This window comes from Lagopus leucura, unplaced genomic scaffold (assembly GCF_019238085.1).
Source record: "Lagopus leucura isolate 7727_CA_CO unplaced genomic scaffold, USGS_WTPT01 Super-Scaffold_54, whole genome shotgun sequence".
In the NCBI taxonomy this organism is placed as follows: Eukaryota; Metazoa; Chordata; class Aves; order Galliformes; family Phasianidae; genus Lagopus; species Lagopus leucura.
In genome coordinates this window covers 1436531-1451572 of record NW_024962251.1, presented here as the reverse complement: position 1 = coordinate 1451572, position 15042 = coordinate 1436531, and the positions used below count along the sequence as shown (strand labels likewise).

Genomic DNA, 15042 nt, shown 5'->3' with positions numbered 1-15042 from the left:
CCTGCATAAGATTTTCATAATATTGTTTCCTTCAAGATTCTCTAGTGATAAGGGAAATAATCACCCCATCAAATACCTGCATTGCTGTCATACCAAGACACTTTCACATCTTACTTCTTGATAATATTGGCAACAAATGCCTGCGTTGTCCATTAGGAGCACACACTTGTTTTTTTCTCTTTTGTGGTGTTTTCAACATGACAGTAATAAAGATCTCCTGTCACTGAATAAACTGACCCTATTCCAACAGTGATTGCTCATTCCTCTCATATAGAAACAAGCAAATATATCTTACTCATACAGCTTTTAACTATTCCAAAACAGCTTAATCCATTTACACTGCAGAAGTTGTTTCTGGAGATTAATAACTATTTGCTCCTTTAAAAACCAGTAACAAACATACGTAACAAACAAACTTAAATTTCTTACTGCAATAATTGCCATTATGTCTATTTGACACACTCTAACGAATGCACTGTATGAAACTGATTTTTACACATTAATATCACCCATTACCAAACTGGAAGCGCATGCAAGAGAAATTTAGTTCTAATACAATTACTTGATTAATTCTCACTCACTATCATCCCACCTTTATCAGAGAAAGAGAAATATTTCTTAACAATAAGACAAACTCTCAAAAAAGCTTCCCAGGAAGTTAAATACACAGAGCATTATCCTGGTGAAGAAAATTTTATGACCACTTTCTGCAGTAGACAATACACTAGAGATGCTTTATGATAAGTTGCATAAATGGGAAAAAAAACGTTAGATCTATAGACAGCAGGTCTCCATCAGAAAGATGTGGCTCTTAACTCTTCACCAGCTTGATCTGTTGTCTCTCTTAATGGGTAGATAGCAAAGGTTTCAGTCGGCACTACAGAATGTCTTAAACTGATGTGCTTTATACAGTGCCTAACTTTTTGTCTCTGGAACGTTCTGATGCAAGTTCACCACTTCAGGAATCTCTCAGAGAACTAACCTCTGGTTTCTTCTTGCTACAGGGTGATAGCTGAGCTGTGAGAAATAAAGCCATCACCAGTGTCTTTACTGAAACCTGTCCATGTTCTCTACACAAACTACTAAAATTGTTTTCCTGAAGAATGGTTTGGCCATTCCTCATTCAAGTACTGTTTCTTACTCCAATTCTTCCCATAAGAGCATCTCCCTTCTGTAAGGAATGAAAAGTTCTTATTTGGAATTTCTTTAGCATGCTTCAGTGTGAAGCTGCTTACATGTGACCTAATTTGGCAGTCACAAGAACCAAAGGCTAATAATCAGCTCGACAGCTGCATGTGATATAACATTAAGCTACACATTTTCTGATGAACAGGTTACTTCCCCCTCCTGAGTTGCATGCAGATCACCCCCTCGGAGCTGTTATGTGCTTGGAACATAAGACTTGCTTTTAACAAATTAGGGAATAATTAGATAAGCACCAATTCTAGTTCTCTTGCAGATGATGAATAGCGACTGTAACGAGTTACCCAGGCACAGTGCTGGAGCTGGTACAACAGGTGCAGCAGAATTACCATGTTTAAAGGCGCACAGCAGGTAACTCTGGCTGTGCCAGGCTCTTCACATGCAATGACTGATTAACAAAACCCCGACCACAACTGAAACACACCACACTACAGCATTCTATTCATTCTGTAAAGCGTAAAAACAATATTAAGCCCGCTGAAAGAGAGGACAGGAGAGGCTCTGAGGCGTTGATTCGCCACGCTCGGCTTCTCTACCTGCAGGGAAACGTGCCCGGCCCGGCTGAGCCGTCGCAAGGCGTGGCGGAACAGGCACTGCGGCAGCGCCTCGCAGCCGGGCCGGGCCAGGCCAGGCCAGGCCGGGCCGGACCTTCCCTTCCTTTCCCTTTCCTCCACAGCCCATCTCCACCCTGTCCGTCCCCACCCGTTCCGTACCCCGCTCACCTCGTTGTTGAGATTCAGCACCGGAGCCATGCTGCAGACCCCACGCCTCCTCACCGCCACAGCGAAGCAAAACTAAGCGCATGCGCCGTTCGCTCCGCGGCGGGGCCGCTCCAGGATGAAGCTCTATGGTTGCAGCCGCTCTAGGCGGCATCTTGCAGGCCGCGGTCCTCCCGCCCCGCTTAGGCGCGTGGTTTCCGTTTCCGGCTGGCAACTTCCGATCGTGGGGGTGCGGAGGGTGGGTGGTGTGCTTCGTGCTGCGGCATTGAGCGCCCCTTGCAGCGCTGGGTCTTATTTCCAAACGGCTGAGATAGTGCATACGGCCTGTCCTTTGTTCAGACCCTCTGAATCTATTCCTGTCTTAATACGTAATCTGCAGCAGTAAAGCTAGTCCTCATCAGTGCACAGAACAGTGCTGTGTCTCAGGGCCTTCCTTCACATACAAGAATTTATGTATTTCTGCTTGTTTTCCCAGCCTCTGTTTAGTTGATCCTAAAAGAAACTCATCAGAGATGGTTCTCTCCCACTCAGAGGGGAGATAGTACACCCTTGGTACGATTTCTCCACAGATGTTCCATTACATCCCAATACAGTTCTTCAGTTTCCACAAACACCGTGTTTATGGAACAATGAACATAAACTAAAAGAGTCTATGATTAGAACTCTCAGTTGTATAAAAACTGGTCCTGTTACTTCATTTATGTTCCCGGTTTCTTGTTTAGTGCTCCTGGTGGAAACATCCAAAGAATAAATCAGCACAGTATGTCTGATAAAACAGATTTTAGTCACAATTGCAATGGCACACAGAAAAAAAGATTACATCGTTTATGTCCCATTACCTGATGCTTCTCTCCTGCTCCCCTGGTTCATCATTGGCTGAGTATTTCAGGTTCACAGTCGTCCCGACACTCAACTGAACATACAGATACTGGCTAAACATAAATAGTTAATTTATATTTTATATTATTTATCTTATCTTATAGTATCAAGTAATATAATATATAAAATGATATATTATATAAATACATATATAATATAAATATGTAGTGACATAGTATATAATCTATATAATATAAATATAATATATAACATAAAATAAATATATGCATGTATATATTATCTATAATATATAACAAATATAACAAATATATATATATCATATTATTATATATAATATAATATGTTGCTAATTAATTGACTTCTAACACTTGCTTCCTGGACACCTGTTCATACTTGGACAAAGATAAGTTTGGAAGGAGGATGGAGGGGAGTATCTGCTGCATCCCTTTCGATCCAAGAGTGAGACAGTTGGACCTCGTGTAGAGGCCCTGGCTTCTTTGATGCTTGATAAGTCTGTTATCCTTAGGCTAAGGGCCTCTTGGCAAAACAAAATAGCCTTTGAGTATGCTTTTTAGCCTATAATAGAAAAGCTGCAGCCTTTGTACTTGTTAATTACTTCATCTACCTACTAAGCGTGCATCAATATGGAAAGTTTATCTAAAGGAGAAATGATGAGGACTAATGAAGACCCCATTTTGTTGGAAAATAAAGAGAACGATCAAAAGAATTACTGGTATTGATAAAGGACAGCAGATGTCAGCAGAGACCATGAAAACTCATCTTGTTGGTTCTAACTGCAAAACATTCCATTCCCACATTCCCCCTGGCTGATCAGTGACGTTTCTCCAGTGAGCCAAAATACAACCCAGAATAGTCTTTTTTGGCATTTCTTTCGACATGCTTTGTCCCATACCAGCTGCTTATGCCGACCATCTTGGATACTGGGTGAAAATCCCTTGTGTATTGCTGGGTAATGGTGTCCACCTGCTTCCCCAGGGCACGGGAACACCAAATTTCCTGGGCAAGAGTCATAACCAACATCCTCCAGCAAGACAAGAGTATTTTAAACAGGGAATGGAATTCCACAAGTGATGTTTTTACATCACAAACATTTAACAATTACAAAGACAGAGAATGACAATGACTAGCACAGTTATCTATACAAGGGACTAGATCCTGCAAGAAGGCTTTTTGCGGCACAAGCATTGAGAGATTGTAGCAATTACTACCATAGTTCCTATAACTGGTCAGGGAAAAAAAGAAGAAGAAAAAGAAGAAGAAAAAGAAGAAAATCAAAACTGTTCAGACATTCGCTGCAAACGCCCTCCTAGACTCGGGAGAGTCTGAATTACTGATTGATCGGTTCCCGTAGGATTCCTCAAACCTGTGGGCCCACAGGGCCTTCCTACCCTAGCCAACAACCTTGCTTGTGAGCTCACATTCCTCGGGGAGGAGCATACGCTCCTTCATACCTTGCATGGGACATCTCCTTACAACTTATGGCTTCCCTGTTCTCAACATACCTGGTCCGCGGCTGGGGTTCTCTCCCTGTTCTGTAGTGGATGTGTTGGCCCAGGGAGTCTTCTCCAAGAGTCTCTCGGGGTGCACCAGAAGCATCCCCTAGGCCGACCAGCCCCATGGCCCAGCAAAGAGCCTCCTGACTGGCTCACCAAATTGGCATGCAGAATCACATTCCATAACCATAAAGCAGGTATGTTTACTCAGTGCTGCGTACATGCTGGATGCAGGGGGGTAATCCCTCCAAGCCTGCATACCAGAGGTCAGGAAGGGCACGTACTTCAAGAACAAGCTGCTTACATATGCATTACATGCCCATGAAAAGGCTGGGTTATTACAATGAGTCCCCCGAATGACTGACGTTCTTCCCCCCCAGCCTTGAATCTCAGTTCTTTTATGCATGCATGGTATCTCAGGGGTCATTTGGTAGTCTTTCTGATGAAGGCTATCTTCTTCACTGTGTATTCTGTGACTGGCTTTGGCCCTTCATCTTATTGGTTATGGTTCTGTCCATCAATCCGTTGGTTCTTCATTAATTTGTGGTTTACTGTTCCAGCCAGCTGTCTTGCATTGCAGACATGAGGCAGCTAACAATGTTACAGTGAGACATGGGCTTCTCTCACCCACGTCTAGATCTTCAGGGTCCTGGCAGACATGGGGAGGAGCCAGACCACCAGTGAAGACTAAGGCAACACGCTCTTTGAGCAGATCAGCTTTTTCCTTGTCTGAAGAAGCCATCTTTCCGTTCTTATTTATCAGAGCGGGAACACTGTCCTTGATCTGTCTCCTGTGTATGTACCTGTAGAACCCCTTCTTGTTATTTTTCACATCCACCACCAAGTTTAGCTCTACTTGTGCCTTGGCTTTCCTAATCTTATTTCTACACATGCGGACAATGTCCCTGTATTCTTCCCAGGCTTCCACTTTCTGTACATTTCCCTATTTTCCCTCAGTTCAAACTGCAAGTATGTGCTCAGCCATGCCAGTCAGCTGCCTCCTCTGCTCGGTTTCTTCTGCTGGGGGATTGAGAGCTCTTGTGCTCTCAGAAGGGTGTCCTTAAAGAGCTGCCAGCTCTGTTCTGTGCCCATGCCCTTAAGGACGCTTTCCCAGGAGATCCCACCCAGCAATTCCTTGATCAGCAAGAAGCTTGCTCTCCTGAAGCTCAGGGCCCTGACTCTATTTTTGCCAGGCCTGCATTCCTCCAGATCACAAACTACACCAGGGCATGGTCATTACAGCTCAGGCTGCCTGCACTCTTAACCTCTCTAATGCTCTCCTCCACTCTGGTGAGCACCAGGTCCAGTAAGGCTTCACCTTGGGTCGGTCTGTCTGGACAAGGAAGTTGTCCTCGATAGACTCCAGGAATCTCTCGCATTGTCTGCCACGTGCCATGCCGCTATCCCAGCAGATATTGGGTGGTTGAAATCCCCCATCAGAACAAGAGCCTGCGAGCACGACACCTCCTGCAGCTGGAGCAAGAAGGCCTCATCAACAGGCTCCCCCTGATCAGGTGGCCTGTAGCAGGCCCTAACCACTACATGCCCTTTACTGGTTTGATCTCTGATTTTCACCCATAAGCTCTTAACCTGGTCATGGCTGCTTCATGTTGTCCTCTGTCAGTTCCATAGTGATGACCCTGCGGTGCAAGAGCGGAAGGCACTGAGATCCAGAATTGCCTCCTGGTAGCTCAAGCCCGCCCAGACAGCAGTGCTCGATGGGTGAGGCGCCTGGTTCTTTCTGCAGAGGAAAGCAGGACTCCCATCTCCAAGTGCTTCCTGGAGAAGACCAAGCTTTCCACTTACAGGACGAGAAAGAGTCCTGAGGGCCAGCTGTAGGCCAGTCACTGGGGAGGCTGACTGTGGCCTCTGCACCCTTACAGCCCTGGCCCGGGTCACACTACGCACGCCCTGCAGCGGCCCTCATTGGGCTAAGAAGGAAGGCCTCAGCAGGTGGCAGGTCTGCGTCTGCCGCCCAGCCCGCAGCAAGGCTTTTCTGCCCCAGTGCTCCTTCTGGAAAACAGGCAGAGGGCAAGCAGCGCTTCTGAGATGAGCCACCTTGCTTCCCCTCAGCTCCAGAGCTGGAGCTCTTTCCGTCTCTTTGTGCTTGGCCCAGGGACAACGGAGGAAAGCAGTGGCTCGGGGAAAGCTTGGTGAGCCGGGCCCTGAGGACCCACAGTGCTCCTGGTCCCATGCTGCTGCTACCACTTACCATTTCCTGCCTGCCCACAGTTCCTGCCTGAATATACAAAATTCAGCTTGTCAGCTGTCTCTGTGATGCATTTTGTCTCCAGGTTCCAATATTCAGGTTTTGCTGTGTTTCAGTACCTGATTTCTGACTGACTTCAGGCAATTCTGTGAATGAATGAGCTGAAGCTAAAGCACTTTCAGTCCTACGACTGATGAAGTCGTAATCAAGTCTTAATCAAGTCTTACCTGCAAATGGTCAGGGTAGTCCTTCAAAGCAGAGTTTTCAAGAGCAATTTTGGTTGCCTCAGAAAGTGGTTCTGGTAGTTCAGTAGCCATCTGTGTTTCATGCATGAAAATGAGCAAAGCTAACTGAAGGATAGGATCACAGAATCACAGAACTGAGGTTGGAAAAGACCACTAAGATCACCCAGTCCAGCCATCAGCACAACCCCTCCATGCATTCTAGACAGGTCTATTGGTGCCACATCTCCGTATTTCCTTAATTCCTCCAGGGATGAGGACTCCACCACTTCCATGGGCTTCACCACTCTATTTGAGAAGGAGATTTTGCTAATATCTAACCTGAAGCTACTCTGTGAACAGACTTTTTACTAGAAACAGTAAATTTTGCAGACATTTTAACTGAACATGCATAACTGAACTTTTACTTTGTGTGGTATTTTCTAATGCATTTATAAATAGTTCAAAAGCTCATTTTGAAGTATTAACTGTTTAAATTACTTCATCCAAGAGATAGTAGTGTGTTCTGTGATATGTAAAATGAGTGCTATTGCTCCTGTGTGAAAGCGGTGAGGAAGTATAGCTACTAATATGAGGGTACATATCTTGAAGAGTTGTAGTGTATGTTTGATTTTGGATGAGATGCAACAGCCACGTGAGGGTATTTCTGAGATTTTTTTATGCTAACAAGTGGTGGAAGGTATGCTACACAAGAATGACTTTACCTGGGAAATAGGTGGAAAAATCTCCGAAATCTTTCCTTTCCATTTGCAGTCTGGAAAATAGTAAAAAACTGAATAGATGACTGGAAATTTGTACAAAGGAACAAGTTATTGGGTTCAGCTGAGCGTGTGAAGGATACAAGTATACTGTATCAGATTCCACTGAGACACCAATTCTCTAATTCAGGAAGAAAAAGAGGTTTTTAAATTCTCATACCTTAGATACTCTGTGATACGAAAACACTAGATGGCTTTTGACAGAAGGATGATGGACAGAAATTACTGCTTGATGAGCTCCAGTCAAGTTTATAGAGAGCTATGAATTCTTCAACTTGGGTAGTCTAAAATAATGAAAATTAGGCTGAAGATGGAAGTAAAGATTTGTTTGTGCATCTGGGAGAAATGATGTCTCATAGTGAGAAAGATGTAATGTGAAAATACAAGGACAGAAAGGTACTGTGAAGAAAACAGTTAACCTATATTTATACAAAAAATCTTGGGGACAGAAAGAGATGGATCATATATATGTATAGCTACAGATTGTTGACAGTCCAGGTAGTGCTGTAAGTGGCTAATAGTGCAGATTGTCTAATTAATACAGAAACTCCTCAGTGATTGAATTAGTTCACTCTCATTTTGAATTGCTGTTCAAAAACTTAATATATACACCTTTTATTTGGTATAAATGCTTCCACTTGCAATGTCCCTGTGGATCCTAAAGCTGACAGTTTGTCGTCTTCCAGAAAAAAGAGGGAAAATTTGTGGTGGGCTGTTGGCTTTCTGAGGTCCTCTCTGTGAGTAGTGTGATGAATTGGGGGAGGATTCATTGTCCTTTGTCTTGGATCTACTTTGGTTTATTTTTATGAAAAGTATCTGATTCCTTCTTGTTGCTTACCATTAAAGGTTTAGGGGCTGCATGCTTGCCTACTGCAGCCTAAGTTTTGTACATGGTGACTCTGGGCGTTTTTAGTAGTATTCAAAGTTCAAGGTAAACAGGTGAGTCACAGCTGATACGAAGAATATAATAATACAGTTTAATAGAGGAAATTCTCAGCTAAATTCTCAGCACTGTCACCATTGTTAGCTGTGTGCTTTTGCCAGTGATGAGCAAGTGCTTGCATGCTGCTTTCATACAAATCTGCACCAGTGGAGGTAACAGTTATTGCAGTCTCCACTGCTGAAACGCTTCATCCAACCATCACTGTGCTCACATCCACTGTTTATTCTGCACAAGTGTTCAACAAGCATCAATGAATGTCAATGTTTGCAGTTTTTTTTTTCTACATGGAGAATATCATCAACACACTTTTGCTTCATCTGCATTTCAGTCAGATACCATTTCATCAGGCTGCCCTTCTGCTGCTATCTGTCACATGATAGCAAAATATAATGGAATGTTCGTGGGAAGGTTTAGCCTCTACTGCCATACCACCAACATCTGCCTCTGATGCTGTGGGCCAACATAATAAAACAGAAGACATTACTTTTGGAGTGTGTATTGACTTAGTGTATTGACCTAGTTTCAGCTGGGATGAATTTTTCTTCAGAGTGTCTGGTATGGTGCTATGTTTTGGTTCTAAGAGAAAAACAATGTTGACAACACTCTGATGTTTATAGCTGCTGCTAAGCAGTGCTGTACAGAGCCAAGGCTATTCTCAGCAAAGGGCCCAAGAAGCAGAGACATTAGGATAGCTGACTTACACATTTTGTGCCATGACTTCATGTGGAAGGAGATTTGAAGGAGGTGGGAGTTCATCTTGCTCTCTTCAGCTGCTTGAGAACTAACTGGGCATTGTTTGGGGGGTGGTGAGCAATTGCTTGTGCATCACTTGTAATACACATTTATATATATGTATATATAACTGTCATAACTATTTTCCTTTTTTCTGTCTTAGTAAATGATTTTATCTTAACCTACAGGATTTATTCTTATCTCATTCTCTCCCCCACCTCACTGGAAAGTGGTGGGATGAGTGAATGCCTTTGTGTTGCTGAACCAGGTTAAACCACGACAGTATGTATGATATAAAATCACTTTCTTGGCTACAGGCGACCTAAACAGTGAAATTGAGTGCATTCTTAGAAAGTCAGCAGGCAGCACTAAATTGAGTGGTGCAGCTGATACATCAGAAGGAGGGGATGCCATCCAATGGCATCAAAGATCACCAGACTCGTTCTCCTGATAGCAATATATATATGATCCTTAATTGTCATGAAGATTATTACTTTAAAAATTTAGAAAAAACAACATAAGTTGCATAGATTAATCTGAAGATTGTTCCCTACTCAGGTTGTCATCTGGAGAAGAGTGGGATGTCTGTGAGAAAGCAATATTCTTGAACTAGTACTTACCACATGTGCTCTGTATTGCATAATGCATGCACTGCAGAGAGTTACAGTTGAAATCATAGTCTTAATTTTAGCATGAGAATTTTTACGATTTATTTAGTTCATGTTAGTAAATCTGACTGTTTAAAACTTTTATTCGTCATAGACACACACACACAAAATGATATGTAAAAGTTTTACCTGATTAAGAAGTGCATCTTGTCTGCATAGTAAATGAGTTGGTGGCAAAATTGGGTGTCTGTTGAAAGTTCTCGTAATGTGTGCATGTAACTGTAATTGTTAAAGCTATCTCCTGATATAATTTATATTATTAGGAATTATAACTAGGAGTGGAATGCTCCATTTTATGGCTAAAATGCATTGTTTTAAGAACAAAGCAAAACTGGACTTGTTTTCAATATATGCAACTGCTGCAAATGTTGACACCATATGAAGGTTCAATATGTGTTTCATGTAACCAGTCTACAGAAGAGATGGGAAAAATCGTACTTTAAGAAGCTATAAATATTTGCATGTTGTACAAACTATAGAAATTGCACTGCTTTAAATTAGCAGTAGTGCATTTTCTGTGAGTGTTTCTCATGGAACTGTAGCACAACCGAATGTATCTGCATTTTTCTAAATAAGTTTATCTGCTTAAAGAAATAACAACTGGTGTTCCTAATGAGAAAAAAAAAAAAATGAGTTCAACTTTCATAGACACCTTTTCATGTCAATAACATGTACTTTCCTGAGCTTTCCAAATGGCTGTGGAAGTCTAATGTAGATATGTGTTAGATATAAATTGACACAGTAGCTATAATTACTGTGAACTGGTGACCAGATGGAAACTCAGACATTGGTGTTCAGACAGAACTGATTTAGGGATTGATCATGTCTTTCATCATGGAACTACACCTGTGCAGTTATTCTTGGTCTGGATTATAAGAATACCAAGCAAACAGCTTATAGATATACTTGGGATCCTTTTTTTGAATGCAGGATTAAGAAAGGTAAAATTATTTTGCCAAGAGGATAAGTATATAAATACTAAGAAGTATATATATAAAATCAAGGTAATATAATATATATAATAGAATAAAACTCAGACACAGTAAAATCTAAGCCTTTTTTTTTTCCCCAACTGTATTGTTCAGTAAGTTTCGAATCTGTTTTGTACTCATAGATGGAGGACTGCTAATGATGATGAACTATACGCCTGATTTCTACATGAAAAGGGAGTTAGGAAAAAAAAAAAAAACGACAATTTTTGCTGGTATGACCTTCATTGTCTGAAATAGCAGGAAATATTATTTCTCTAGTAACTATACACCACTTTTAGCCCGATCGTTGTTAAGCAGAAAGCTTAGCATGAATAAATATAGATAGTAATTGTCAGGTCACGTTTCAGTGAGAGTTCATGTTAAGCAGTAATCTAAATGTAAGAGCTTATAATGAAATGAAATTCATAATGTAAAGGTCAAATCTGCCTATAAGAGTCTTTCAAGGCAAGCTGTTGGACTGAAAAATTCCAATTTTGTTTTAATAGACGGTAACATAGTACAACTGAAATATGTGACATACATTAGGGCCAGATTCTGCAGAAAAGCTGCATCAGCTTCCATGTGGATGGTCTTTCTATGCAAGAAAAGCTGTCTTTTTAAAATATGCTGCTCTTGGATCCAAACAAAACAATAAGAAAGCATAGATAAATAACTATCTGTTACAACTTTCAGCTTAAAACTATTCACTCTCTCTTTCTTTATGGCTGCTGAAGAGCAAGGGTGATTAAAATTCAAGCGTCTCATGTTAGGATAAGTGAAATGTTAGTTTATGATCATTCTTGACATTATGCTTGTTTGCAACTTGCCTTCAGCAACTACTGTACTAATTGCTCATGCACTGGTGTTTGAGCAAGTCAGCAGTGAAACATCAAAACCTAAGAAATAAGGTGCAAAGCTAAAGGCACAAAATCAATTTGCATGGAAATTTGGCAGGTATTCCACGTGAATGTACAGTGCTGCCAACCCAGTGAATCTGAACCTTTAGTAAAGTACATTTAAACCTCTGGAAGGCTTAGATGGGTGATGACAGGGAGCTCTCTAAAGAACTTCTGTGACTGTTTTCGAACATAATTTTTTCCAAAAAGGCTTGGATCAAATTGAGAGTGTAACAGCTATGGGTTTGAAAAATCTGCTGCAACATGGCTGTAGTGACTGAATGTACATCTGGTGGAGTATTCTCTCTCTAGCAGTGATTGCCGTCAGACGCCTAAGAACGTACTAATGCGTCCCTCAGTAGTCACCTTTTTCAGCATTAAGTATGATTGCACCTTCAGAAATCATATTTAGTTGTTTAATAGCCTTGATTAATTTTTTTCCCCGTTGCTTTGCCTGATTGCTTTCTGAACTCAAGCACCTATATGTATATGCAGCATCTTTGAGGATACTGTATTCTATAGTGTACCACTTTAGGCACTAGATGCTTGGAAGAGCTTGCTGGTAAGCTTCCCAGATTAGTTCAGATTAGTTCAATTATGTTTATCCAAAACCTCATTCTCTCTCTCTCTCTCTCTCTTTTTTGTTTTTGGTCAATTCTTTATATATATGTTGGTTGCAATGGCATGTTAACTTCCTCTAATGTACAGTACTCTTTTTCATGGTGCTTTTCTTTTGTTTCATGTTTAAAACATTTTCTCAAGACCTGGTTGTGGCTTTTTATTCTCATAACAGGACAAGCAAAGCCTCTAGTTACTTTTAAACAAAATTCAGATTTACACTGTGTTTTGTTTGGCTAAGTAAGATTGTGCATTCCTTCTTGTAAGCAATTGTAACCTGTTCTGAGCATGCTCTATCCTCACGATGGCATTTCCCCCTGGCCTTTCACTTTGAGGTCCTTTTCAACCCAGGCCATTCTACAGTTCTTTTTGAGTTCTCCTATTAGCCTGTTCACTGACACAAAAGCTTGTCTTTGCTTACACAGGGATGTACCCTGATACGGCATTAATGTTTACATGGAATATATTGCTTTGTGACAGCATTCTTTAAAACATTCGGTCATAAAGGACAATACAAGTTTCTTGCCTGCTACTTTAATACTGTTAGTTATGGTTAATGAACTGTTTACTGCAACATTAGGCACATGAAAGGAAAATTCTGCAGTCATAGTAGCTGATTTCGGTAAACACAGTCTTCCATCATATCAGCAATTGCCTACTTTAAATTTCTGTCTGTAAGGGTCTGGAGAGCACAGAGTAGTGCTGTAATGTCATAAAGGTTGTGCTGGTTCCTTGCTTGTTTTGTATTTGCTATTCTTTATTATGACACTTACATGGGTAATGGTTGTCTAGTTCGAGATGGGTGAAAGTTGCAGGTGTATACAAAAGAAATGCTTTAGATTATTCTTTCCTTGAGAAGAAGATACACTTCACTGCAAGCTGTCCATGCAGAAATGAGGCATGGAGCAAAGAGCCACTCAAGTTCCACAGACAAACCAAGTCCATGGGAAAAAATAAGTAAAATAAGTATCTCTATTGCCAAGTAACCTTTCTGATAGGGAAACAACTTTAATCTCCTACCTCTGTATTGTATTCATAAGGGGGAAAAAAAAAAGTTTTTAAGCATGATCAAAGATATTTATTGAAGAGATCTTACCTTTCTGACAAGTTCTATATTTTATTGAATGTAAGCTGGACTTCTGAATGTTGGGTATCCTGTTCTTCATTGACTACTGCAATATTGTAAACAGCCTTGACTACAAGTATTTTGGAGGTAGTCAGATGATAAGCACTGCATCAGCGTTCAAGATACAAAGGTCCTTGTCTCTTCCTCTGACACTTGGAAATTGTGGAGTTTTAAGTTTGTGTCTAATACAGCTGCAAAGCATCTGACTTTTCCTTTCTTTTTTTTCCTGGATGTATGTGTAAGCAAGTTTATTTCAGAAAATGATAAGGTTCTTCACTTGCCAAGAGAAGGGAATGTACTTGCATTTGTTCTGGGTGATTAAAAAATTGCGTGGGCTATGGTTCAACACATAAAGGGATGAAGGGATCAATGACACACTGTGGACTGCTTGAACCTTGAGGTTATCTGTCTGAAATCTCCATGGGTTTTTTCATCCTCCTCTCATAACTGTCTAGGTAGACCGTAATGGATGGAGCTTCATGTGGCCAACGGAGTTGGGCAAAAGAGTCTGCATGCTGGAAGAGCCGCCTAACCTTTATTACGTGCGTTTACTGGGGAATATGTGCAATAAAGCAGGACAACGAGGGGTGCTGCAACTCCCAGTTCTGCCACTTGATGGCAGCATTGACTACAAGTTCGCAGCGTGGCGCCTCTACGGCTATTCCGAGCTCTTCAGCCTCGTTAAACATCAGTCGTGTAAAAGATTGATAGCAATGCAAATGTATTTATAACCGCTAGAGATAGTCACCTTCCACCCCAATTAGCCTTTGAATTGATTTAGTGAGGAAAAAAACCAACATCTATTATAGAATAAAAGTCTTAGAGATTAGTGTTTCATTATTTTACTACATTTGAAACATCTGTAGGTAAAAGGGCCTTACAGGCATCAATAAGCTTTAACATGATAAAGTGCTCTTAGCCTACATCAAAAGCAAATTACATGTTGACAATTTGTTTGCAGAGCAAAATGTAACTACAGGTATGATGGATTACGCTGGGCCTCTGTAGCATTTACAATATTGAGTTTGTAACTTATTTTCTTCTCGTTGTTTTATTTGCAGAAGGAATTAATTCATGAGTTGTTGCATATAATGAAATCATTAATTTAAAAAAAATCAATTTTTTCAAAGCAGAATAAGTCATTTATATTTAAAGTTTTATTAATGTTTGGATTTTATCTCATTTCTGTTCTTCCTAAACCCATTTTACTGAAAAGAGCCTGGAATGAGGAGGGGTGGTAACAGTCCTCACTGCAGAGCCTAGATATTTTGTGATGTCTGACTAATGCTGCAAGGAGACGATTGAAGAAAGAAAAGAGTTCTCCAATTGACAGGAAGCAAAGAAGAAATGATTGTTAAGGGCCGGCACTGCTTATAGTTTAAAGACAGACACAATTTAGATACCACTGATATCCCATTGCAGGTAAGAAATGCTATTTGTTTGAAAGGCAAAATTTCTGTGGTGCTCTGTATCACACTGTTTTTGATGTGCTTTGCACCTGTGATGTAAATTAGCTCTATTGATAAAGATAGTACAGTGTGAACAAACAAAAGCCTTTGAAAACAAAATTGGCACTGCAGCCTGCTGATTCCTGATTAAGAGT

General features: G+C 40.9%; 1 protein-coding gene across 2 annotated transcripts in view; it reads right to left on the bottom strand.

Moving 5' to 3' along the window:
- The window catches only part of SRFBP1 (serum response factor binding protein 1), a 59490-nt gene extending 57400 nt beyond the window's left edge, over positions 1 to 2090 (bottom strand). For both annotated transcript variants that reach the window (XM_042873768.1, XM_042873775.1), the window contains exon 1: positions 1926 to 2090. In XM_042873768.1, coding sequence (XP_042729702.1) covers positions 1926 to 1955 — 30 coding nt within the window. In that variant the 5' untranslated portion in view covers positions 1956 to 2090. The remainder of the gene's footprint in view (positions 1 to 1925) is intronic.
- Positions 2091 to 15042: the final 12952 nt, after the last annotated feature.